Source organism: Pristiophorus japonicus, chromosome 1 (assembly GCF_044704955.1).
Source record: "Pristiophorus japonicus isolate sPriJap1 chromosome 1, sPriJap1.hap1, whole genome shotgun sequence".
NCBI classification, from domain to species: domain Eukaryota; kingdom Metazoa; phylum Chordata; class Chondrichthyes; family Pristiophoridae; genus Pristiophorus; species Pristiophorus japonicus.
Window position 1 is genome coordinate 127206850 of NC_091977.1, and position 27634 is coordinate 127234483.

The following is a 27634-nucleotide window of genomic DNA, read 5'->3' on the forward strand; positions in this document are numbered from 1 at the left end:
GCAGACAACCACATTTAACATTAACTGGGATCCAATTAAACCCAAGGCCAGGAGCAAGGTTTTTAAACTCAAAGGGCTAAGTTTAAAGAGATGAGGGAAAATTTTAAAAAGTGAATTGGAGGAGAATGTTTAACAACATTTCAGTAGAACACAAAAAGTAGAACACTTTTAAAACAGTAATGCTGAACATCAAGACAAGTGCATAACCAAGATCAGCAAATTCAGATTAAAGAAGTGTGATGCTCGAAATGGATTAAACAAATTTTAAAAGTGAATTGAGAGGAACGATTACCTCTACAAATTCTGCACAGAGAAAGGAGAAGGGGCTCTGAGATGAATAGAAAAACACACAGAAACAAGTTAAAAAAAGGTCAGAGAGGCAAAGAGAGATCTAGAAAAAATGCTTTGCTGCACTGACAAATCATCACAGTAAAAAGTTATTTCAATACTACAATAAAATGAGGAACACCATTGGCAATGGAGTCAATGGACACTGGAGAGGTACCAGAGGTGTAGAGCAATACAATGCCATGAATGGTACTAGAACAATAGGATGAGTTTGAGGGAGACCTAGGAGTCTCAATAGACTCAATGTTCAACCAATGCAGAGCAATCAACAAAGTTATGCTGAACTAAATAGTAATACAGTAGAATAAAAGCCTAAAGAAGTCATGATCAGCATGGATTTATAAAAAGGAAATCATGCTCGACAAATCTTCTGGAATTTTGTGAGGATGTAACTAGTAGAGTAGACAAGGGAGAACCAGTGGAAATGGTGTATTTGGACTTTCAAAAGGCTTTTGACAAGGTCCCACACAAGAGATTGGTGTGCAAAATTAAAGCACATGGTATTGGGGGTAATGTATTGACGTGGATAGAGAACTGGTTGGCAGACAGGAAGAAGAGAGTCGGGGTAAACGGGTCCTTTTCAGAATGGCAGGTAGTTGACTAGTGGGGTGCCGCAGGGCTCAGTGCTGGGACCCCAGCTCTTTACAATATACATTAATGATTTAGATGAAGGAATTGAGTGTAATATCTCCAAGTTTGCAGATGACACTAAGCTGGGTGGTGGTGTGAGCTGTGAGGAGGATGCTAAGAGGCTGCAGGGTGACTTGGACAAGTTAGGTGAGTGGGCAAATGCATGGCAAATGCAGTATAATGTGGATAAATGTGAGGTTATCCACTTTGGTGGCAAAAACATGAAGGCAGATTATCTTCTGAATGGTGGCAGATTAGGAAAAGGGGAGGTGCAACGAGACCTGGGTGTCATGGTACATCAGTCATTGAAAGTTGGCATGCAGGTACAACAGACAGTGAAGGCGGCAAATGGTATGTTGGCTTTCTTAGCTAGGGGATTTGAGTATAGGAGCAGGGAGGTCTTACTGCAGTTGTACAGGGCCTTGGTGAGGCCTCACCGGGAATATTGTGTTCAGTTTTGGTCTCCTAATCGGAGGAAGGATGTTCTTGCTATTGAGGGGTTGCAGCGAAGGTTCACCAGACTGATTCGCAGGATGGCAGGACTGACATATGAAGAGAGACTGGATTGACTGGGCCTGTATTCACTGGAGTTTAGAAGAATGAGAGGAGATCTCATAGAAACATATAAAATTCTGATGGGATTGGATAGGTTCGATGCAGAAAGAATGTTCCCGATGTTGGGGAAGTCCAGAACCAGGGGTCACTGTCTTAAGGATAAGGGGTAAGCCATTTAGGACCAAGATGAGGAGAAACTTCTTCACTCAGAGTTGTTAGTCTGTGAAATTCTCTACCGCAGAGTTGTTGATGCCAGTTCATTGAATATATTCAAGAGGGAGTTAGATATGGCCCTTATGACTAAAGGGATCAAGGGGTATGGAGAGAAAGCAGGAAAGGGGTACTGAGGTGAATGATCAGCCATTATCTGATTGAATGGTGGTGCAGGCTCGAAAGGCCAAATGGCCTACTCCTGCACCTATTTTCTATGCTTCTCTGATCAAACTACATCGTTCTCTGGTCAGATAACCTCCGAAAAATTGTGCCCCATTCTGGTTGTGGAGAAATAGGGGAACCAGTGGAGGCAGTGAAGAGAAGAGCAAGGGATGATCCCTACTACAAGGGGTCGAAAATGCATGGAGAGACATGGGTTTTTTGGCCTGGAAAGGAGGCGCCTGAGAAGTGATCTTCGAGGTAAATAACATAATAAATTGTATAGAAATGTTAATATGGAGTACTAAAAATTAAACTGTGGGAATAGGGCTGAAGGACAGTTTCCAAGTAGTAAAAGGTAATTTTAGGACAGATACCAGAAGGTTGTTCTTTGTGCATAAAGTGATCAATACTGGGAATGAACCTCCAGGCAGAGTGGTGGAGGCAGAAAGCCTGGAATCATTAACAACTAGATGCAGCAAAGTGGGGTGTGGGTGTAGCATTGCATTGTTTTGGAAGGATGATTTTAAGAGGGGACAAATGGACCTCCTTGTCCATAAATATGAGATGATTTTTGTAATCTGTTTTCTAGAGTATAGTTTAGCAATGATTGTCAAGTAATGGAGCTAAATATTTTAAAAGCTCAGTGCCATTGCAAGAGAGAAAGGAATTAGCAATATTACAGTCAATCTTTTGATTTGACTTGGCGATTTGTATCAAGATCATCTGTGCCGCAGTGTCCAAGTCTATGTACACTGGCCTTCAAAGATTTATGCATTGCTCACTCAGTGGTCATTCTCCAGAGCGGTGCCATAAACAAATGGCCCCTTTGATAACCATCAGATCATAGCCAACAGGGCAGCAGACTTTGCTTCACTAAGAACCACCGCCACCATTGTAGCAAGGTGTACTGTGTCACCAAATACAAGTACCCACGGGGTTGAGTTAAATTAATTACTTGGTCTCTTCGCCCCTCCCCTCCCATTGCCATACTTTCTCCCCCTTTTTGAAACCACTGACTTCTCAGTGGAGTTATAGTTTCATGGGCATCCTCCAGTATAATTCGTGTGAGCTTTGATAACTATTCTAGGTATATCAATGTAACAAAATAAAATCACTAGTGTAGAAACATATTTGTCATAGTTGATTCTGTACTTTACAAAAATTCAATACTCTATGGATGCATTGCATAACTAGCTAAAGCAGGACTACCAATTTTCCAGCAAAAGATCACAATTGCCCACCTCCTGGGAAGTGAGAAAGTGTGAAACAGCTGCTTTTACGCTAGAGCCAATTTTCTAGTATAATATTGACTTAAATCACTTCTACTATAAAGTACCAGGAGATGCAACTTGGTCACTAATAATAACTGAATAATAATAATGCGATGCAGACCAGCCACATCAGATCAGCAAACTCGGTTAAAAGGAGCACAGCTTGCACACACACACACACACGGCATGAAGCAATACCTTCGCTACGTGGCAGACCTGCAACTGACTCTCTCACACCCAGGATTTGCCCAATATTGACAGGTCTGATCAAATTCAAAGGTACAGGGTATTCAGAAAGTATATGGATGACAAGGTGCAAGAATTGTCTTATATGTAAGTGACATCACTCTTCTCAACCTTTCTCGCCGCCATGCTCCACTTCACAGTCAACAAGCTCCCCGCTGGAGTGGAACTAAAATACAGAACCAGTGGGAACCTGTTCAACCTTCGCTGTCTCCAGGCCAGGTCCAAGATCACCCCAACCTCTGTCATCGAGCAACAGTATGCGGACACCGCCTGCGTCTGCGCACATAGAGGCTGAACTCCAGGACATAGTCGACGTATTTACTGAGGAGTACGAAAGAGTGGGCCTTACGCTAAACATCTGTAAGACAAAGATCCTCCACCAGCCTGTCCTCACCGCACAGCACTGCCCCCCAGTCATCAAGATACGTTAATGATTTAGACGAAGGAACTAAATGCAATATCGCCAAGTTTGCAGATGACACAAAGCCAGGTGGCAGTGTGAACTGTGAGGAGGATGCCAAGAGGCTGCAGGGTGACTTGGACAGGTTAGGTGCATGGCAGATGCAGTATAATGTAGATAAATGTGAGGTTATCCACTTTGGTGACAAAAACAGGAAAGCAGAATATCACCTGAATGGTGACAGTTTAGGAAAAAAGGAGGTGCAATGAGACCGGGGTGTCATGGTACATCAGGTCATTGAAAGTTGGCATGCAGGTACAGCAGGTGGTGAAGGCAGCAAATGGCATGTTGGCCTTCATAGAGAAAGGATTTGAGGATAGGAGCAGGGAGGTCTTACTGCAGTTGGACAGGGCCTTGGTGAGGCCACATCTTGAATATTGTATACAGTTTTGGTCTCCTAATCTGAAGGCCATTCTTGCTATTGAAGGGGTGCAGCGAAGGTTCACCAGACTGATTCCCGGGATGGAATTCTCATTGGAATTTAGAAGAATGAAAGGGGATCTCATAGAAACATAAAATTCTGACGGGATTGGACAGGTTAGATGCAGGAAGAATGTTCCTGAGTTTGGGGAAGGCCAGAACCAGGGGTCACAGTCTAAGGATAAGGGGTAAGCCATTTAGAACTGAGATGAGGAGAAACTTCTTTACTCAGAATTGTGAACCTGTGGAATTCTCTCTCACAGAAAGTTGTTGAGGCCAGTTCATTAGATATATTCAAAAGGGAGTTAGATGTGGCCCTTACAGCTAAATGGATCAAGGGGTATGGAGAGGAAGCAGGAATGGGGTACTAAAGTTGCATGATCAGCCATGAATGGTGGTGCAGGCTCGAAGGGTCGAATGGCCTACTCCTGCACCTATTTTCTACACTTCTATGTTTCTATGATCCACGGCGCTGCCCTGGACAACGGGGACCATTTCCCATACCTCGGGAGCCTATCGTCAACAAGAGCAGACATTGACGATGCGATTCAACACTGCCTGCAGTGCGCCAGTGTAGCCTTCGGCTGCCTGAGGAAAAGTGTTCGAAGATCAGGCCCTCAAATCTGCCACCAAGCTCATGGTCTACAGGGCTGTAGGAATACCTGCCCTCCTGTATGGCTCAGAGTCATGGACCATGTACAGTAGACACCTCAAGTCGCTGGAGAAATACCACCACCGATGTCTCCGCAAAATCCTACAAATCCCCTGGGAGGACAGACACACCAACATTAGTGTCCTCAACCAGGCCAACATCTCCAGCATTGAAGCACTGACCACACTTGATCAGCTCCATTGGGTGGGCCACATTGTTCGCATGCCTGACACAAGACTCCCAAAGCAAGCACTCTACTCGGAACTCCTTCATGACAAGCGAGCCAAAGGTGGGCAGAGAAAACATTACAAGGATGCCCTCAAAGCCTCCCTGATAAAATGCAACATCCCCACTCACACCTGGGAGTCCTTGGCCAAAGACCGTCCGAAGTGGAGAAAGTGCATCCGGGAGGGCGCTGAGCACCTCCAGTCTCATTGCCGAGAGCATGCAGAAAGCAAGCGCAGGCAGTGGAAAGTGTGCGGCAAACCAGTCCCACCCACCTCTTCCCTCAACGACTATCTGTCCTATCTGTGGCAGAGACTGCGGTTCTCGTATTGGACTGTTCAACCACCTAAGAATTCATTTTAAGAATGGAAGTCTTCCTCGATTCCAAGGGACTGCCTATGATTATGATGATGATGATGATGATGATGTTGTTGTTGATGATATGTAAGTGACATCTAGAAGGTGAAGATTGTTGGAAACGCCATATGGAATTCAAATTCAGCACAAAAGGGCCAGGACAACACGTGGGCTTGGCTACAGGCCAAGCTAGTTTACTAGCCAATATTCGATGAGAGAATAATGCAGGGTGTAGGAAATGCACAAATAGAGTTTGTTGCTGTAGTACATTACTGCTCTCTAACCCCGTGTCTGTGAGAGGCAGCTCTTCTTCAAACTTACTTGATCTAGCCACTTTTCAGGGAGCACAGTAGCTTTTAGCATGTAACCAAACCCAGTAATGTGTACAACTTCAGGGGTATGAGGGCCAAAGTTAGCAATAGACTAGGAAGCACCACTCAACATAAGTTAACCAAATCCTTACCCCAGTGCAAGTAAAGCAAAGTAAATAATGAAATGAAATGGATTAACAAAAAAATTGGAAATGAGACAAAGAAATTTACAACATTTATAAGAAGGGAATTGGTCTGAGTGCAATATTGTACAAAAGCAATCAAAGTGATTGGGACTAGTAAGAGACAATTAGGGCTTGATTTTAACACTTCACCTGGTGGAAATCAGCCTGGGCGCAATTAACACGAAGAGATTTACCCACTCCTTTCTCACGCTGATCTGGTCGAATGCAATATTAAATTGTGGGCAACAAGGGCACCTGCCCCAAACCAGCAGGGTCTTCTTTAAATATCCAGATCGGACTCTGATGTTATGCTCTGGTCCGATCTGTTATTTTAACCCAAGTCCCAAGCAGGAGAGCAGTAGTGGCTTCCCTGCCAGGCAAAATCTGTTGGGAATGGCAACCAGAAGAGGCCCAGCAAGGACATTTTTAATCTGCTTCATCGTTGAGTTGGTCAGACAGGAAACTCACTGATGCTTCCTACTCGGGCTTCCTAGTAAAAATTGCGATTGGGTCCCGATGTTATAAAATGGAGCGGAAAGAGAAAAATATATTTAGTGAAGCATTCCAGGGGTCCATGGTAGTACCTTACCTTCTCCTGGCATATATTTCCTAGCCAATACTTATCCCTCATTTGTTATACTTATCAATCAATATAACAAAAACAGGATACCTAGTCATTATTGCATTGCTGTTTGAGAGAGTTTGCTGAGAGCTAATTGGTTGTCACATTTCCTACATTACAACAATGACTATACTTCAAAAAGTACTTTATTGGCTGTAAAATGCTTTGGGACGTCCAGTGGCCGTGAAAGACGTTATATAAATGCAAGTTTTTTTTTCATAAATGACCTAGAATCAGTTTCATAGAAAAGCAGTTGCATTCCTAAAAGATACCAAGCTGAGGGGGCAGGAAATGAGAGGAGGCAACCAGAATTACAGCAAGCTTGGCAGAGATTGTGCTTGAGCAAATGTAGGTCAATTACAGACAAATCCAAGGTACGGCATAACAGAAGTAAAATACATCTTCCATGGGTGAGTAAGAGACAAAGAGACAGGAAAGAATTGGAACAGCCATTGGGCATCAGTTAACCCATTGCTCACCGTGAGTGAACAGCATGAGCTAACAAAAAAAATGATGCCTGGTTATATTGCCAAAATTATTCAAAAATGAGTGCCCGTTCCACCCACTATGATACAAGTGCAGAGGAGACCACTTGATAAGCCAAGACTCTTCAGCCTTGAAAAATGGCATTCCAGAGTGAACTTTGAGATACACGCAAGGGGGAAAGAGAAAGTAAAACAATGTTTCCAGATAGGTGGTTGACTCTTAACTGCCCAGCGTCCACAGGGTCAGCGCTGGGAGGGGTGAGTTGGATGGGGAGAAGATTGGCAAGATTAGCCCCCCGCGGGTGCGCTGGACAGAAGGTCGGCGAGAAAGTAGGATGGGACAATTGGGATTGCTACTCATAACGAAGCAGCGACGAGTGCTTCGATGGACCCTTTGGAGGATTCCAAGAGAGGCACAGAGGGAAGCTGTACGCTTATCTAAGAGGGAGTCAAGCCTGGGACGGGGGCAGGAGAGTAGGAAGGTCAAAGAGTAATGAAGGATTGGGATAGGGATTTGGAAGGGCAGAGTATCCGAGAGAGGAGAGATGAAAAGGAGGCATGACAACAGGAGAGTGCGGTCAGGGAGGGAGAAAGAGAAAAGGAAAAAGGGGAGAAAAGAATGGAAATAGAAGTGAACGGCTCTGGCCTGGAGTGGCAGCCAAAGTGAGCAAGCGAATGGACATAGGGAAAAGCTCAGGTCACATTGGCCTGGTTATGCAGTAATTAATGGGATACATTTTTCCTGGTAGTAACAGGGAATAGGTTGGAGACAATAATAGGGAGACCAGGGTCAAAGTCAGAGGTTCCATGGAGGGACAAAGCCAACATAGGCAGGATAGAGCGAGCACAGAGCATTGATGAACCACTGTCCAAATTCAGAGACAAGTGTAGCAGGCGAGTGAAGTCCAGCAGCTATTTGAAGGGTAGAGTATTGAAGGATGGAGGTTGTTGCCATAGGAATGAGAATTGGTAGCGATGCAGAAAGATGATGGTGAAACTGACGCAAGTTAGAGAGCAAAACCGGCAGGGAACATGTAAAGCCACAAGCCAGTAACCAGCAAAACTGATAAACCAGTAGATTGAGTGACTGGATAGCAAGAATTACAGCAGCTGCGAGCCAGAAACCAGCAAAGTTGAAAAACCAGTAGAACCAGCTTAGCAGAGAGACAGATGCAGTCGAAAAGTTATTTTTAAAATCGTTTAGCAGCAGAGAGACACAGCAGGTGAGTCTTACAGTGTAATCCAGTGCAGAAGAGTAGTGGCGTTGAAAGCAGAAACATTGTCTAGATGTCCAAAAAAGTCCAGGAGTTCGGAAACCAACTTGAGAAAATATTTCAGATTATTAAAACTTGAAGCAACCTAAAAGCAGAGCAGCAGTGTCACAGCAGCTGAGTCAAACAATGTAGTCAGTAGAGCAGCAGAGGAATCCAGGTGACCTGGAAGTCAAATTTTAGCAGAGTTCCAACTGTTCATAGAATCCTAGAATGGTTACAGCACAGGATACAGCCATTCGGCCCGTCTAGCCCGTGCCAGCAAAGAGCTCCAGCTGAAAAGAGCTCAGCGAGAACAAAGACAAGCAGGATCTGCAGATTTAGCTTTAAACTTGTAGTTTGGATTGAAATGCATTTACTATCGGAGCCAGGATATCTTAAGCAATGGAAGAGGAGAGATTTGGGGAAGAAAGGGCAAAGGATGGCTAAGAGCACAGTTACAGAGGACAGCTTAGTAAAGAGCTGCCAACCCAGGAGCCATAATCTGTAAAGCAGGTTAAAAAGGGTGCGAAGGGAGAGATTTTCATAGTGCTAACCCCAAGTAGGAGTATAATGGCAGCACATATTTGGTTTAACAATACAAAAGCAAAATACTGCGGATGCTGGTATATGGAATAAAAACAGAAATTGCTGGAAATCTCAGGTGGTCAGGCAGCATCTGTGGAGAGAAACAGAGTTAATGTTTCAGGTCGACCTGAAACGTTGGGCCCAAGTTTCGGCCTCAGTTGCTCCTGATTTTTTGGAGCAACTGGTGTAGAACGGAGTATCTTAGAAATTCAAATTCTCGGCATTTAGTTTGCTCCAGTTCTAGTCAGTTAGAACAGTTGCACTTTGGAACAGAATTTTTTTTTCCAAAAGGGGGCGTGTCTGGCCACTTACACCTGTTTTCAAAGTCTCGGCAGTGAAAACTTACTCCAAACTAACTTAGAATGGAGTAAGTGAAGATTTTTGTACGCTCGAAAAAACCTTGTCTACACTTTAGAAAATCAGGTGTTGGTTACAAATCAGGCGTAGGGAATGGGGGGGGTTTAAAGGGAAATTTACAAACATTAAACACTTCAGTTTTACAAATAAAGAGCCATCATCAATAATAAATGATAAAAACATCAATAAATCAACCTTTAAATCAATCAAAAAAAAATAAGAAATAATTTTAAAAAAACAATAAAACAAAACATTTCTATTCACCGACTGTAGCACCGGGAGCGCCCCCCCCCCCCACCCCACCCCACCCCAGTGTGTCTCTGTCTCTCTGTCTGTGTGTGTCTCTCACTCTGTCTGTCAGTGTCTGTGTTTCTGACAGCGAGGGGAGGGGGAGGAGGGGTGGTAGAGGGGGTGGGGGGAGAGGGGGAAAGGGGGGTGGGGGGAGAGGAGAAGAAGGGGAAAGGGGGGGGGGAGGGGAGAGGAGAAGGAGAAGGGGGGGAGGGGAAGAGGAGAAGGGGAGGAGGGGAGAGGAGAAGAAGGGGAAAGGGGGGGGGAGGGGAGAGGAGAAGGAGAAGGGGGGGGAGGGGAAGAGGAGAAGGGGAGGAGGGGAGAGGAGAAGAAGGGGAAAGGGGTGAGGGGAGAGGAGAAGAAGGGGAAAGGGGTGAGGGGAGAGGAGAAGAAGGGGAAAGGGGTGGGGAGAGGAGAAGGGGAAAGGGGGGGGAAGAGGAGAAGGGGGGGGGGGGGAAGGAGAAGAAGGAGAAGGGGGGAGGGGAAGGAGGAGAAGGGAGAGGGAGGCTGAACGGGCCGGGCCTGGCCGGGCCCAAGACTTCGGGCAGGGCTCGTCCCCAGCACCAGATTTACAGGTAGGTGGCGTTGGGTCGGGTCAGGTCCAGAGCGCGGGTCGGGTCGGGGAGAGCGCGGGTCGGGTCGGGGTGGCAGAGGGAGGTCGGGTCCGGGGGGGGGGGGGGGGGGGGGGGAAAGGAGGGAGGCCAGGTTGGCTCGGGTAGGGGGGGTGGGGGGAGGCAGAGGGGGGTCGGGTCAGAGGTGGTGGTTGGGAGTGGGGGGAAAAAAGGAGGGAGGTCAGGTCGGGTGGGGGGGGAAGCGCGGGTCGGGTCGGGTCCAGTCCGGTCCCTGGGGGCGGGGGAGAAGCGGGAGTCAGTGTCGGGTCCAATCCGGGGGCCGGGGGGGAGCGGGAGTCGAGTCGGGTCGGGAGGAAGCAGGAACTGGGCGTGGGAGGCAGCCTTATGCACGCAGCCCCAGTGAGGCCTTTCAGCCAGGGGCTGCGTGCTTCGGGCCCCTCCCACACAGTTTTGGGCACCTGGAGCTACTGCACATTCGCGCCCACTGTAGCGCGCATATGCAGAGGTCCCGGCACTGTTTTCAGCGCAGGGACCTGGCTCCGCCCCCCACAGCTCCTGCTGCGCCGCGCCCGGCTCCAGAGGACCAGCAGGGAGCCGGAGAATCTGTAAGTTTTTTTTAGGCGCACTTTGTGGCGCGAAAAACGGGCGTCCACGGCACGGCCCGAAACTTGGGCCCGTTAACTCTACTCTCTCTGCACAGATGCTGCCTGACCCGCTGAGATTTCCTGCAATTTCTGTTTTTATTCTTGGTTTAACAATGATTATAAAAATTGTTTTGACTGTTAACTAATATTATACTTTAAAATCTAGGATAAGCAGCTGCAGTGAAAAGCTACCTCGCAACAGAGATGCAGATCATGTTTTAAATCATATCGGCAAAAATGCTTTACCTTTTTTAATTCACTTTGCTTTAGCTGCTTCCTATTGAATAGGGGCAGAAAAAAAAACTAACGCGACTATCCGCTGCACCAAGGTACAAAATTCTATGGGAGAGTGACAAGAGACATGTTTCTTTCAGCTAATAGAAGTTTTCAGAGCCAGTATCCAGTTGAGAAGACGACAAACTTGGAATGGAAAAGTTTGAAAAACAAAACTAGTTCCATCAAGTCCATTGCTTTTATAGCTAACAAGCCATCTAAAAATGTTAGAGTCACCTTTGTTACTGAACCAATGATCACATGGTAAAGTCAATAATCACACACTCGTCACAACATTCAGGACTAACCTGGCAAAAAGAGCACTTTGAAAAAAGGAATCAGTGGGAGTGCACAAATCCAGATTTTACATTCAAACTCCAAAGCAGAAAGAAAAAGAATAAGACACATATGTACAAGTTACCTAAACTCTGACTTCACTTTAATAAATGTTTACTTTTGCTCTAAAATGGTTAGTTTTCTTGAAAAACAGTTTGCCAAACTTGCTTTATTATTATACACAAGTAATTCAATTATGGATTTTGCTACAACTTATATTATCTTAGGGAAACTTTGTGTCAGCTATGGCTCAGTGGGTAGCACTCTTGCCTCCGAGTCAGAAGGTTGTGGGTTCAAGTCCCACTCCAGGAACTTGACCACATAAATCTAGGCTGACACTCCACTCCAGTGCTGCACTGTCAGAGGTGCTGTCTTTTGGATGAGACGTTAAACCGAGGCCTTGCCTGCCCTCTCAGCGACGTAAAAGATACCATGGCACTATTTTGAAGAAGAACAGGAGAGTTATCCCCCGTGTCCTGGCTCAATCAACATAACAAAAACAGATTATCTGATCATTATCACATTGCTGTCTGTGGGAGTTTGCTGTGTACAAGTTGGCTGCCACGTTTCCCACATTACAACAGTGACTACACTCCAGCAATGCCTCAGTTAAAAAAATTCTCATCCTTGTTTTCAAATCCCTCCAATGCCTCACCACTCCCTATCTCAGTAACTGTATCCACCACTACAACTGTTTGAGATCTCTGCTCCTCCAATTTGGACTACACTCCAAAAGTACTTCAATGGCTGTAAAGTCTATCTTTCTTTGATTCTGCAACTTACTTTTCAGGAAGATAGTGCCCCTTTAAATGATTTTCTACTTTATCATACAAAAATATATAATCTGGTTTCTGAGTCAACGGTCATCTGAGCAAGAGAATCATGGAAAATGTAGAAATGGCTGAGACTTTAAACAATTATTTTGCTTCGGTCTTCACAGTGGACGACACAAAAACCATGCCAAAAATTGCTGGCCACGGGAATGTGGGAAGGGAGGACCTTGAGACAATCACTATCACTTGTGGAGTAGTGCTGGACAGGCTAATGGGACTCAAGTCCCCTGGTCCTGATGAAATGCATCACAGGGTATTAAAAGAGATGGCGGAAGTTATAGCAGATGCATTCGTTACAATCTACTAAAATTCTCTGGACTCTGGGGAGGTACCAGCGGATTGGAAAGCAGCTAATGTAACGCCTCTGTTTAAAAAAGGGGGCAGACAAAAGGCAGGTAACTATAGGCCGGTTAGTTTAACATCTGTAGTGGGGAAAATGCTTGAAGCTATCATTAAGGAAGAAATAGCGGGACATCTAGATAGGAATAGTGCAATCAAGCAGACGCAACCTGGATTCATGAAGGGGAAATCATGTTTAACTAATTTACTGGAATTCTTTGAGGATATAACGAGCATGGTGGATAGAGGTGTACCGATGAATGTGGTGTATTTAGATTTCCAAAAGGCATTCAATAAGGTGCCACACAAAAGGTGGATAAAGGTACGCGGAGTCAGAGGAAATGTATTAGCATGGATCGAGAATTGGCTGGCTAACAGAAAGCAGAGAGTCGGGATAAATGGGTCCTTTTCGGGTTGGAAATCGGTGGTTAGTGGTGTGCCACAGGGATCGGTGCTGGGACTACAACTGTTTACAATATACATAGATGACCTGGAAGAGGGGACAGAGTGTAGTGTAACAAAATTTGCAGATGACACAAAGATTAGTGGGAAAGCGGGTTGTATAGAGGACAGAGAGGCTGCAAAGAGATTTAGATAGGTTAAGCGAATGGGCTAAGGTTTGGCAGATGGAATACAATGTCGGAAAATGTGAGGTCATCCACCTTGGGAAAAAAAAACAGTAAAAAAGGGAATATTATTTGAATGGGGAGAAATTACAACATGCTGCGGTACAGAGGGACCTGGGGATCCTTGTGCATGAATCCCAAAAAGTTAGTTTGCAGATGCAGCAGGTAATCAGGAAGGCGAATGGAATGTTGGCCTTCATTGCGAGAGGGATGGAGTACAAAAGCAGGGAGGTCCTGCTGCAACTGCACAGGGTATTGATGAGGCCGCACCTGGAGTACTGCATGCAGTTTTGGTCACCTTACTTAAGGAAGGATATACTAGCTTTGGAGGGGGTACAGAGATGATTCACTAGGCTGATTCCGGAGATGAGGGGGGTTACCTTATGATGATAGATTGAGTAGACTGGGTCTTTACTTGTTGGAGTTCAGAAGGATGAGGGGTGATCTTATAGAAACATTTAAAATAATGAAAGGGATAGACAAGATAGAGGCAGAGAGGTTGTTTCCACTGGTCGGGGAGACTAGAACTAGGGGGCACAGCCTCAAAATACGGGGGAGCCAATTTAAAACTGAGTTGAGAAGGAATTTCTTCTGCCAGAGGGTTGTGAATCTGTGGAATTCTCTGCCCAAGGAAGCAGTTGAGGCTAGCTCATTGAATGTATTCAAATCACAGAGAGATAGACTTTTAACCAATAAGGGAATTAAGGGTTATGGGGAGCGGGCGGGTAAGTGGAGCTGAGTCCACGGCTAGATCAGCCATGATCTTGTTGAATGGCGGAGCAGGCTCGAGGGGCTAGATGGCCTACTCCTGTTCCTAATTCTTATGTTCTTATGTTCTAAAAGGCCTTCTTGCCAGTCCTGGTTTCTTAACCAAGCCCAGCAGATGAATCTGCATGGGCAGATATTGCAACTACCCACTTCATACTGCTGGCTCTCAAATGGGATTTCTTTGTGTGTGTTTCAGGTGCATGGCCAATATCAAGGGTGCAGTATAGATGTATTAAGAACTTGGAAACTAATAAAATAGCTTTAAGCTCTGAAAAAAAAAATCATAAGCAGTCCCTCGGAATTGAGCAAAACTTGCTTCCACTCTTAAAATAAGTCCTGAGGTGGCTGAACATTCCAATACAAGAACCACAGTCTCTGTCACAGGTGGGACAGATAGTCATTGAGGGTAAAGGAGGGTGGGACAGATGTGCCTCACACTCTTTCCGCTGCCTGCGCTTGATTTCTGCATGCTCTCGGCAATGAGACTCGCGGTGCTCAGCGCCCTCCCGGATGCATTTCCTCCACTTAAGGCGGTCTTTGGCCAGGGACTCCCAGGTGTCAGTGGGAATGTTGCACTTTTATCAGGGAAGGCTTTGAGGGTGTCCTTGTAATATTTCCTCTGCCCACCTTTGAACTCCTTCATGGCAAATGAGCCAGAGTAGAGCGCTTGTTTTGGGAGTCTCGTGTCTGGCATGCGGACAATGTGACCTGCCCAGCGGAGTTGATCAAGTGTGGTCAGTGCTTCAATGCTGGGGATGTTGGCCCGGTCGAGGACGCTAATGTTGGTGCGTCTGTCCTCCCAGGGAATTTGTAGGATCTTGCGGAGACATCGTTGGTGGTATTTCTCCAGCGACTTGAGGTGTCTACTGTACATGGTCCATGTCTCAGTCATACAAGAGGGCGGGTATTACTACAGCCCTGTAGACCATGAGCATGGTGGCAGATTTGAGAGCCGGAGGCTGGTGGCAGATTTGAGGTGTACGAAAGCATGGGCCTTATGCTAAACATCCGTAAGACAAAGGTTCTCCACCAGCCTGTCCTCGCCGCACAGCACTGTCCCCCAGTCATTAAGATCCACGGTGCGGCCCTGGACAACGTGGACTTTTTCCCATACCTCGGGAACCTCTTATCAACAAGAGAAGACATTGATGACGAGATTCAACACCGCCTCCAGTGCACCTGTGCAGCCTTCGGCCGCCTGAGGAAGAGTGTTCAAAGAACAGGCCCTCATATCTGCCATCAAGCTCATGGTCTGAAAAATAATGCATCATTTTCTAACAAGACTTTCTATCACAAGTTATACCACATGGCTAAGTTTCACTGCTGCTGCTAAGTCACATTTAATGAGAGAAAAGTATGTTAAACTACAAAATAAATGCCCTACATATGAAAATTTACAAAAGTTTCCAAATGAAACATGCATCAAATCGCAACTTTCACTATATTCCTCCATGACAGTATATACAAAATTAGATCCACAATTTGCTTACTTTAAGCTTGATGTACAACAACAATCTCAAGTTTTATTATTCAGCTGGGTTTGTCATTTGCGCGATGCGGTCAGGTCTCATTTAAATTATACCAGTTGTGTGGTTGGCCCTGCTCATTTAAATGTTATCACTCGCATTAATGAATAGCAAAAATTTGTGGCGGCAATGGCAAATCTAGATGCCATTTATATTTGGCAGTCTTTAAATTGATTGCACACAAATGTGCGTGTGGACTAAATCAAATGTTTTAATTTCCACTCTGAAGTTTTATACCACAAATCAACATAGGCGGTCCCTCAAACGAGGATGACTTGCTTCTACGAGTGCACAGGTGTTTCCTTGAAGGACCCGATGTTCCAGTCCTGAACTCCAATTGAGGGGGTGGAAGATGCTGGTGCGTGAATTTTTTTTTTAAAAAACGTGTGGTGACCGTTGCACACCAACCACTACACACCAGCCACTACACGGGCTTGATGGAGCTAGGTCTTGGTCCAGTGGCAAGGATTATCCAAGACAACTGGAGACCTGCTCTGCTGCAAGGACCTAGCGCGCACACATATCGCAGTGTGGGCTAGCCTATGCTGCCCCTGGGCCCTCAGCTCTTCTGGATCCCGTATCCTCATCTGTCGCACCTCCTCCACGATCTCTCACCGCTCCTCCGCCATAAGCATTCACTGCATCTTGCCACAAACACTCGCCACTCATCTGCCCCGACCTTCCCACTCCTCTGTACCTGGCCCCTGCCAATGTTCCTGCCCACGCTCCAAAACGGTGACCAGGGTTTTGATGACATCACCCAGTCGCCCATCTCAAAATTGGCACACACTTGGAGCAGCTCACGCTGGAGGTTGAAGTGGTACGCCGCTCCAGCTCTTTTATAGCCCGACCTGCGGAACTGTTCTCGCCCAGGTCGGGGGGCCCATGATGTCCCAGGCCCGACCTGTGGTACACGTGGGTACCAACAACATAGGCAGGACAAAGAAAGAGGTTCTGCTGAAGGAGTATGAGCAGTTAGGGGCCAAATTAAAAAGCAGAACCACAAAGGTAATAATCTCTGGATTACTACCTGAGCCACGAGCAAATTTGCATAGGGTAAATATGATCAGAGAGTTAAACACGAGGCTCAAAGACTGGTGTGGGAGGAATGGGTTTTGGTTCGTGGGACACTGGCACCAGTACTGGGGTAAGAGGGAGCTGTTCCGTTGTAACGGACTCCACTTAGATCGTGCTGGGACTGGGGTCGAATAACTGTAGAGAGCGCTTTAAACTAATTAGTGGGGGGGGGGGGGGGGCGTATTCAGGTGAGTGAAAATGTAAAAAGTCAAAGAATAAGGGAAGGCAATAGAGTAGGGTAGCACTAGGGGAAATGAAAACTAAAATGTGATCGGAAGGGACAGAATGTATAAACATAAAAGTGAATCAGAAAGTGGGGTCAAAGCAGGAACAAAATGGTAAAAATGTTTTTTTAAAGCTCTTTATCTGAATGCATGCAGCATTCGTAACAAAATAGATGAGTTGACGGCACAAATAGATATGATCTGATAGCCATTACAGAGATGTGGTTGCAAGGCGACCAAGGCTGGGAACTAAATATTGAGCGGTATTTGACAATTCGGAAGGACAGACAGAAAGGAAAAGGAGGTGGAGCTGCTCTGTTAATAAAGGATGAGATCAGTATGTTAGTCAGAAACAATACTGGCTCAGAAGTTCACGATGTTGAATCCGTTTGGGTGGAGATAAGGAATAATAAGGGGAAAAAGTCACTGGTGGGTGTAGTTTATAGGCTCCCTAAAAGTAACTACACTGTTGGATGGAGTATAAATCAAGAAATAATGGAGGCTTGCAATAAAGGAACGGCAATAATCATGGGCAACTTTAACCTTCATATTGATTGGACAAAGTAAATTGGCCGAGTAGCTTTGAAGAAGAGTTATAAGAACATAAGAATTAGGAACAGGAGTAGGCCATCTAGCCCCTCGAGCCTGCTCCGCCATTCAACAAGATCATGGCTGATCTGGCCGTGGACTCAGCTCCACTTACCCGCCCGCTCCCCGTAACCCTTAATTCCCTTATTGGTTAAAAATCTATCAATCTGTGATTTGAATAATTTCAATGAGCTAGCCTCAACTGCTTCCTTGGGCAGAGAATTCCAGAGATTCACAACCCTCTGGGAGAAGAAATTCCTTCTCAACTCAGTTTTAAATTGGCTCTCCCGTATTTTGAGTCTGTGCCCCCTAGTTCTAGTCTCCCCGACCAGTGGAAAGAACCTCTCTGCCTCTATCTTGTCTATCCCTTTCATTATTTTAAATGTTTCTATAAGATCACCCCTCATCCTTCTGAACTCCAACGAGTAAAGACCCAGTCTACTCAATCTATCATAAGGTAACCCCCCTCATCTCTGGAATCAGCCTAGTGAATCGTCTCTGTATCCCCTCCAAAGCTAGTATATCCTTCCTTAAGTAAGGTGACCAAAACTGCACGTAGTACTCCAGGTGCGGCCTCACCAATACCCTGTACAGTTGCAGCAGGACCTCCCTGCTTTTGTACTCCATCCCTCTCGCAATGAAGGCCAACATTCCATTCACCTTCCTGATTACCTGCTGCACCTGCAAACTAACTTTTTGGGATTCATGCACAAGGACCCCCAGGTCCCTCTGCACCGCAGCATGTTGTAATTTCTCCCCATTCAAATAATATTCCCTTTTACTGTTTTTTTTCCCCGAAGGTGGATGACCTCACATTTTCCGACATTATATTCAGGCAGTTAATCAGGCAATTGGAATAAGTTTTATACAGATACACATTCAGTTCCAACTTTCAATAATGGTATAAAAATCTCCCCCAATAGAATTAAAATATTGGATTTTTTTTGTGGGGGGGGTGGCGGGGGCATGTACCAAAGTTTCAAAAGAATACAAGTATTTTATAAAAGACTATTGTAGTTCTACTGGTCTAACTTTCTTTAACCTAGCCACCATTATGAAAAATTAAAACACCAATTGCAGCAAAGCGTTCTGCAAGTTAGGTTGTTTTCCGTGAATACTGCGTTAAATAAATCTTACCTGGTCAGGTAAGTTCTCTTTTTGGTTTCAAAGATTTCTGCATCCAAGTTCAGTGATTGTAACTGTTGATTAAGCAGCTTCCCAGCTTTCTTCGTTTTTTCTTCCAGTCCTGCATTTTCCGGCTCTGAACTGCACAGATTTATAGTCAGATTACTGATCAGTCAAACACAAAAGAAACATTCTACAAAAAATAAAGAGAAAGTCCAGTTCTGAGCAAGTTACCATGGCAATTTTCTTACAGCATTGATGAATTTTAATAAGGTTCACTAAGCTAAGAGTTTATGGTTCACAACTGTCCTGTAATATAATGGCATCCATTGATTTCCTAAACAGTGCTGTGCTCAATTTATAATAAGATGAGCCACAATAAAGTTGCTTTATATTGGCCTCATTTTAATTTCAATCTGAGAGGCCAGCATCTGTGAGCCAGCTCCTGGCATTTATGCCAATAAATCTGGCTCCCTCATCGCAGAGGCAGACTCATAAATTGATTTTATATTGTGCAAGACCCATACCAATGGTGTAAGCTTTGAAATGTGGGTCTTGTACAGCCAGCTGCAACCTGAATATCCTCATCCAACATTCAGACTGGCACATTTTCCAACAGTGATTGCTGGATAATGATTAGAAATGGGATCCCTTGCTGATTTTCCTTTCCTTACTCCAGATGTGTTGAGGCCATTTGTGGCATCCCAACACATTTTTTGATTGAAATCAGCTTACTCAGCACAGACTGACATTCCAATTCATCCTCCTTTATGAGCAATCACCTGTATTTAATATGCATAAAAAGGATAAACTACTGATTTCTCCCCAGCTCCTGTCAGTACTGATAGAAGCTGGTGAACAGGATTCACAAATGCAGAGGATAGATGTGTTTAGTTGGTTTACAGCATATTTTATGTTGAGCAGAATAAACAAAAGCTCTGTAAAGGTGTTGGAGTCCTAAAGCAGCTCCAGAATCCCCAAAGTTACAACTAACTCCATCACCACCAATCTGACTTCAGCCTCATTAGATTGAAGATCAATGAATACTCAAATTGTCGCTGTTAGGTAAATATAAAAGCACAGAATAAAAGAAGTAGTGTAAAAAAACTTTTACAAAGAGCTCACTGATCCAGTTATACTTTTTATTAAAACTTCATTGGCATATAGTGAGTAGACTGCACAACTAAGCCATAGAGACCAAAAGGTCACATGTCCGATTCATAGCTTATGCCGAGGCAACAGTTGCAGGTTTTGCTACAAACTGGCCTCAGTGCTCTGGAACATGAAGGATGACTGGTTTCCAGATTGTTAACTAATGACCCAAAAATAAACCTCTGGGAATGTCAGGTTTGATGGTCATGTCCTGTGCAGTTGAATGACAGGCGTGCTGGTAGACTAGGACTCACACCGTCAAACTGTACACTTCAGTGAGGTATTAGAAGACAACTGCTGCTCTGAAATCACACCACCGCAAGTCAGTGGCCCAAGGGACGTAAATTGGAAGAGAGAAAACAAAAGTTTGAAAGTGTAACTGATGTAAATAGAACTTTGCTTTGAAATACATTTCAGTAATTTGTGAAAACTTTATTCATGGAAATATAAACTAATTATAGAATTCCAAATTTAAAAAAATTGAGGATAATGTCAGTAAGCCAGAAATGGTCATCTATGGACAAGGAACTTCCCATCAGAAAAAGCTGAAAGAGGCAACCTTTAGCAGTCAAAGCTTAATGCACTCCAAGTCGTACTACTATTGTATTGTTTTCAATACTTTAAAAAAACCTATCCATTTGCTCATGCCATTAAGCTTCTTAACAGATACAAAATGAAATTGACTATTGATTTTTCTTGATGTTCCATTGATTTTCCTCATGCTTGTGAGCACCAGCCTACATTTTCTAACTGTGTCGGCTAAGGGAGAAAGGACCGACTAAAAATTACATTTAGCAGGAATGGGTTGCTGCATTTTCCCCAACTATTTACAGTAGCCAGATACATCGACTTTAAATGTCTGGACATGGAATTATTTGCAATAAATTTGCTACCCTGATTGCAGACAGACATGAGACAAAATGTTCTTCAAACTTCATTCAGAGCTACAAACATAAATAAATGCAAAGTTATACATTTCTACTATTAAATGGAAAATAGTTGTAGCACAAGGATTTTAGACACCACACCTCTCCCGGAGTCTTAATAAATCCGAAATAAACTGCACTTGTTTTTTTTTTTAAAAAAGTGTAATTGATAGGTTGTGAAAAATGATTTTACTGATCCATTTTTGCATTGTGACAATTTGATTTCTATAATACTCTTTTTTGGGTTGTGACAAATACACTAAATTGGATCTAGTTTAGAAAAGGACATTTCCACTAGCAGAATTTAACTGCTGGCTTCAATCAGTTTCATCTCAGCAATTCCTTAAGTCAGCATGCAGATGAAAAACACCCATAGCTGCTCCTGCTGTCATGCAGCTTTTTCCCTGTATTCGTTCTCTCCCCCTCCCTTGCACACTCTCACCCTTGACTGCTGCATAGGGAGCAGCTGACAAATCAGGATACAAATGGCTTTCAAAAAAATGAATGTGCACGATAGATGTCATGACATCAATTGTCCATATATGAATTTGCATCGCAGACAACCACCCTCCCCTCACCGCAAATTGCATTGACAAATGGCAGCTCTGGTTTGGAAGGAATTGTTCCAAAAATCATGTCCTCAGGAGGAGAAAAAAAGTATTCCACAATTCTGGAGGTGGGGAGGTCAAACTTTGAGCCAACATGAAATCTGACACGACCTCTTCACAATTACAAACCTTCTCTTCTGGAAACAGTTCAACACCAGTCATCAATGGGTTTTGATGTTCATGGTGCGTATCCAAACACTGCGAAAAGTCATCGGTCACAGGAAATCGCGCTGTTTGTGCAACAGTAGGAAGGGTTCTGTGAAGGCGCGAGCCGACTTATACCGCTTTAGAAACAAGTTCATTTCCTTAAACTTAAAGCATTCTATTACCCGCCAAAGCAAAGCACAAAGCACTATTTGTCTCTATAAATCGTGTATCGATGTAATGCAAGATTTCAACTGAATATAAACAGCCTTTTGTCGGTGGCCTGTACAATATAATTGGAGAGACCGGCGTCATGGTTACATTCAGCAGCTCACTTTCCTGCACAGACTGCTTGCTGCCTGAAGGCCTACCTACACAAAGCACAACTCAGACTTTTACCAAACTTACGCTGGGCACTCTCACTGTAACAAAATGTTAGAAGGAAAGAACTCCCACCTCCCCACGTTCATTGAAGTTTCTCCGATCCAAGGACTTGAGAATCAGTCTGGTCTAAGTTTAAATTTCCGCTTACTTCCTGCTACATGCTAGGCACTGTTGCATCGCATCAAGTTTGTAATTTGATACCATCTGACACACATCCTGGGTTATGAGAGAGGACGCACAAACGTCTACACTCTGAAGGATGATGTAAATGGGCTAGAATTCAAATATGGTCAAACGTTTCACCCCAAAACAAACCCCCCCCCCCAAAAAAAAAATCACCCTACCATCCGAGTACTGCTGTATAATCAATTGGCATTGCATTTCCCCCAGTGTTAAGTTTAGTTACTCGGCCATTCTGAAGCTATGGACCCGACTGCAGTCAGTCAAGGATACTTATAAAAAGGGCGACATTTTAAATGGTAGCAGAGATGTGAAAAACATTCAGACCAATAAACTGATCAGAAAATTAGAATTCTCAACCACTCTACACAGCCCAGTTTAAAACTCAATCTTTCTCATTGCATTTTTTAAAATCCGCTTTTCTACTCTGCCTCACGCGGAGGGGAAGGGAGGAAGAAAGAATTAGGCATTTTGACAATCTAATCCATTCAGATGGATATTCTACATTCTGATACTTTATCATTCTTTCTTCCACGTTCTCACCCACTCCCCCCTCTTATACTTCAGCTAGGCATGGGAGTCATTAAAAACAACTTCTGTATAACACCAAAGCTTTTCAGTCGACCTGTGGCAATCAAACTATTCAATTAGGCAAGCGTGTGGAGTTTTTTTGGGAAGATTGATTCTTCAACAAAAGTCTCTGCAAAAGGATTGGCTACTGAACAGCTCCTGGTTACACACATCTAAATTTGGGGCTTATTATCTAGAACTACCCAATTCAATAAAGTATTTCCAGGATTTCCCTCCAAGTCAGTTCTTTATCCCTCAACCAACACCATAAAATTAGTTGGTCAATCATCTAATTGCTACTTGTGGGATCATGCTGTGTGCATTTACTTCATCATCATTGTTATTTATGTAAACCTGTGAATACCTTGTGTAGCCACTAGAGGGCTCGTCCCCTGGAGTCCCAAGGGATCTCACAATCCCTTGGGAGCATCTGTACTGAGGAGGCCTCACAGGCTGGAGAGGCACTCTGGAGACCAGCAATAAAAGACTAAGGTCACCTTACTTTGAGCTTACAGTATCTAGTCAGACTCTTTATTCATACACTACAATCGTCATAGGCAATCCCTCGGAATCAAGGAAGACTTGCTTCCACTCTTAACATGAGTCCTTAGGTGGTTGAACAGTCCAATATGAGAACCACAGTCCCAGGTGGGACAGATAGTCGTTGAGGGTAAGGGAGGGTGGGACTAGTTTGCCGCATGCTTTTTCCACTGCCTGCGCTTGGTTTCTGCATGCTTTCAGCGATGAGACTAGAGATGCTCAGTGCCCTCCTGGATGCACTTCCTCCACTTAGGGTGGTCTTTGGCCAGGGACTCCCAGGTATCAGTGGGGATGTTGCACTTTATCAGGGAGGCTTTGAGGGTGTCCTTGTAACGTTTCCTCTGCCCACCTTTGGCTTATTTGCCGTGAAGGAGTTCCGAGTAGAGCGCTTGCTTTTGGAATCTTGCGTCCAGCATGCGAACAATGTGGCCTGCCCAGCGGAATTGATCAAGTGTGGTCAATGCTGGGAATATTGGCCTGGTCGAGGACGCTAATGTTGGTGTGTCTGTCTTCCAAGGGGATTTGTAGGATCTTGGAGACATTGTTGGTGGTATTTCTCCAGTGACTTGGTGTCTACTGTGGTGTATGTAACATACAAATCACTGACTCCACACGGTCTGGTGTTGATCTAACTGCTGTGACCTTAGTCCTTTATTGAACAGCTCCAGAGTGCTCCACAGGTGTGGTGGGCAGCCTTTTATACTGCCTCATGCAGGTACTTTCAGGTCTCCCACCACAGCGCCCTCTGTGCTGCACCATTGTACTGATCATACATTTAATGTACCAGAGCAATACACATCACTTCCCCACCTCCCACCGCCACCCAGTTCAAAAAGCCGTTGCTTGAATCCCCCAAATCGAAAAACGCATTAGCCCATTGGAAATGTTGGTCACGGGTCCACGTCCCTGAATTTAAACACAGTGACCATTCAGCATTGAGATATTAACTCTTATCGTAATTCGCAAGTCATGTCCATTATTTTAAACACAGTGACCATCTAGCATTAAAATATTAGTCATAAATCCATCATCCTACATTCACATAGTACGCTTAGGCTCACTCTAGCCTTACAAAAGTCCAAAAGTCTTTATATGGGGACCGCAGTGGTGTAAGGCTCTTAAGACTCCTGGGAGCATTTCCCTTTTAAGATGCCATCTTGTGGCTCCCACGAGGCTTCCTTTGGGCGCCGCCATCTTAGGTGTTCTGCTGGCCTTTGTCTCCGTTGCCACGAAGCTCCCCACCATCTTGAGCTCGCTGGCGAAGAAAGAAGAACAAACAAGGAAGGAGGGAAAGGGAAAAAGCAAAACGGCCCAGATCAATCTCTCTTGCAGCAGTGGCTCCCTGGACTCAGTCACAGTGAGTCGCTCAGTGCTTGCTGCCGCATCCGCCGCTCTGCCTCACATCCCTCCGAGTCACACCCGCCACTGCCGCAGCCTCCATGGCCGTCTCTCCTGCGGGCGCCGCCGCTGCCGCCCGACTGTTTCGCGTGGGCCCCCCGGATCCGTCGGCCATCGATAGGCCTCCCGCTTCTCGCCCGGAGTTCCCTGCCAGCCTGCACCCCAGCAATAGGCCCACACCTCAGCAATACCTGTTCTCCAAGGGTGGAGGCTGATCTGCAACTTTGTTCTTCCAGGGTCTGCTCATCTATGGAGGCGGAGGCTGCAGGATTGCTTGGGGTCAGGAGTTCTGGGCTGCTGTCACCGATGTGTGGATTTAGGCTGCAGCTCCAGCTCGGTTGGCGCTGCTCTTTAGGGGGGCTCATGGGGTATGGCGAGAAAGCAGGAATGGGGTACTGAAGTTGCATGTTCAGCCATGAACTCATTGAATGGCAGTGCAGGCTCAAAGGGCCGAATGGCCTACACCTGCACCTATTTTCTATGTTTCTATGTTTCTTTGGGGACCCGGGCAGCAGCAGTCTGTGGAGGAGTGAAGTCTTCCCAGCTCCCACGGACTTTTCCCATCCATCTTCTGCCGAAGAGCATTGGCCCATAAGGGTAAACCGTGCGTCTTGCCCCCGTGAGATACCTGCACATCCGCTCTGCTGAGAACAGGTATTAGTTCCTTGGTGTAGGTACGCAGCTTTGCCGTGACCGGGACCAGCTTGGGTCGTGCGGCCGGGGGTTACCCTACAGTTTATCAAAAGTTCTCTGACTCATCAACGACAGACCCGATCCCATATCCACTGCCATACTCACTGGGACTCCGTCAATTTTTACTTCCATGATCATTGGGGACGAATCGTTGGTGCACGTAGACAGTCGCAACACCTCATCTTCTTCTGCCTGCTCCTCGCTGAACAGTGGATCATCCCCCATCTCCTCAGCCACGTGGGGAGTCTGATTTCTTTTACACATACACTGAAGGTGGCCTTTAACATGGCAGGTATTGCATGTGTACTCCGCAAACCTGCACCGGTGAGCCCCATGGCTTCCTCCACAGCGCCAGCATGGTGCTGCTTGATTGGCCCCCTTCAGCGGACTCCGAGTTCCAGGAACCCGAGATCCATGTTCTCTGCCCCGGGCAGAGCCACGTTCTGCAGTTTTGTCTGTGGTGGGCGCTATCCTGTGGACAGTGCCTGCCGGGTTCGAGACGGTGTGCATCATTTGCTTTGTGCTGCAAGTTGAGGTCATATATGCCCAGCTGATGGTGATGGCCTTTGTCAGGGTGACTGTGGGTTCCGTGGCTAGCAGCTTGTTAAGGAGGCCCTCATGGCCAATCCCCATAACGAAAACGTCCCGCAACATCTCGTCAAGGTGTGCGCCAAAATCACACGGCGCCGCGAGTCTCCTGAGGTCCGCAGCATATTTGGTGACATCCTGCCCTCAGGTCTACAGTGATGGTAAAATTTGTATCTGGCCATGAGGATGCTCTCCTTCGGTTTCAACTGGTCACGAATGAGTGCGACCAGCTCCCCATATGAATTGTCCCTTGCGCTCCCGATTGCCAGCAAATCCCTGACAAGACAGTAAACCTCATCGCCACAACCAGAAAGCAATATCGCCTTACGCTTATCTCATTGCGTCCGTGCTCCCTGTCAGGTCGTTTGCTGTGAAGTGGTACTCGAGCCTTTCTGTAAAGGCCTCCCAATCGTTGCCCACGGTAAAATCCTTTAGCGAGCCCAGAGTAGCCATGGTTGCGTGGAGTTCGTCCGCTTCCTCGTTGCCAATGTGGTGTATGTAGCACACAAATCACTGACTCCACACGGTCTGGTGCAAGTCTAACTGCTGTGACCATAGTCCTTTATTGAACAACTCCAGAGTGCTCCACAGGTGTGGTGGGCAGCCTTTTATACTGCCTCATGCATGTACTTTCAAGTCTCCCACCACAGTGCCCTCTGTGGTGCACCATTGTACTTATCATACATTTAATGTACTAGAGCAATACACAACATCTACTGTACATGGTCGATGCCTCTGAGCCATACAGGAGGGCGGATATTACAACAGCCCTGTAGACCCTGAGCTTGGTGGCAGATGAGGGCCGGGTCTTTAAACACTTTTCCTCAGGCGGGCGAAGGCTGCACTGGAGGCGATGTTGAATCTCGTCGTCAATGTCTGCTCTTGTTGACAAGAGGCTCCCGAGGTATGGGAAATGGTCCACGTTGTCCAGGGCTGCGCCGTGAATCTTGATGACTTGGGGAGGGGCGGTGGCAGTGTTGTGCGGCAAGGACAGACTGGTCTTACGGATGTTTAGCATAAAGCCCATGCTTTCGTATGCTTCAGTAAATACGTCGACTATGTCCTGGAGTTCAGCCTCTGCGTGCGCAGACACAGGCGTCATCCGCGTACTGTAGCTCGACGACAGAGGTTGGGGTGATCTTGGACCTGGCCTGGAGATGGCGAACGTTGAACAGGTTCGCACAGGTTCTGTAGTTTAGTTCCACTCCAGCGGGGAGCTTGTTGACTCCAAGGTGGAGCATGGCAGCAAGAAAGATTGAGAAAAGGAATGGACCGATGACGCAGCCCTGTCTGACCCTTGGTCGGACGTTGATTGGGTCTGTAATGGATCCGTTGGTAAGGATCACGGCCTGCATGTCGTCGTGGAGCAGGTGGAGGATGGTGACGAACTTTTGGGGGCATCTAAATGGAGGAGGATACTCCATAGACCCTGGGGTTAACAGTGTCAAAGGCCTTTGTAAGGTCGAAGGCGGCCATGTATAAGAGCTGGCGTGGTTCCCTGCATTTTTCCTGCAGCTGTCGCGTGGCAAAAATCATGCCCGTTGTGCCCCGTAGGGGACGAAATCCGCACTGTGATTCCAGGAGGAGCTCCTCGGCCACATGGAGAAGACAGTTGAGGAGAACTCTAGCGATGACTTTCCCAGTGGCTGATAACAGTAGTTGCTACAGTTGGACTTGTACCCTTTTTAAAAAAAAAATGGTCACGATCACTGCATCTCTGAAACCTCCCGACATGCTCTCCTCCCTCCAGATAAGATATGAGGTCATGTATTCGCGCCAACAGTGCCTCTCTGCCATACTTCAGTGACTCAGCAGGGATTCCATCCGCTCCCGTAACCTTCTTGTTTTTAAGCTGTCTTGTGGCTTTTTCTACCTCGTGCAGTGTTGGGGTTTTA

General features: G+C 45.8%; 1 protein-coding gene across 3 annotated transcripts in view; it reads right to left on the minus strand.

Moving 5' to 3' along the window:
* Positions 1–27634, minus strand: part of LOC139265728 (GRAM domain-containing protein 2B) — a 197896-nt gene that overhangs the window by 38968 nt on the left and 131294 nt on the right. For 2 of the 3 annotated variants that reach the window (XM_070883040.1, XM_070883031.1), the window contains exon 2: positions 18569–18697. In XM_070883040.1, coding sequence (XP_070739141.1) covers positions 18569–18697 — 129 coding nt within the window. Of the gene's footprint in view, positions 1–18568; positions 18698–21842; positions 21952–27634 lie in introns of those variants that run through there. The other variant, XM_070883051.1, reaches the window with a different exon arrangement.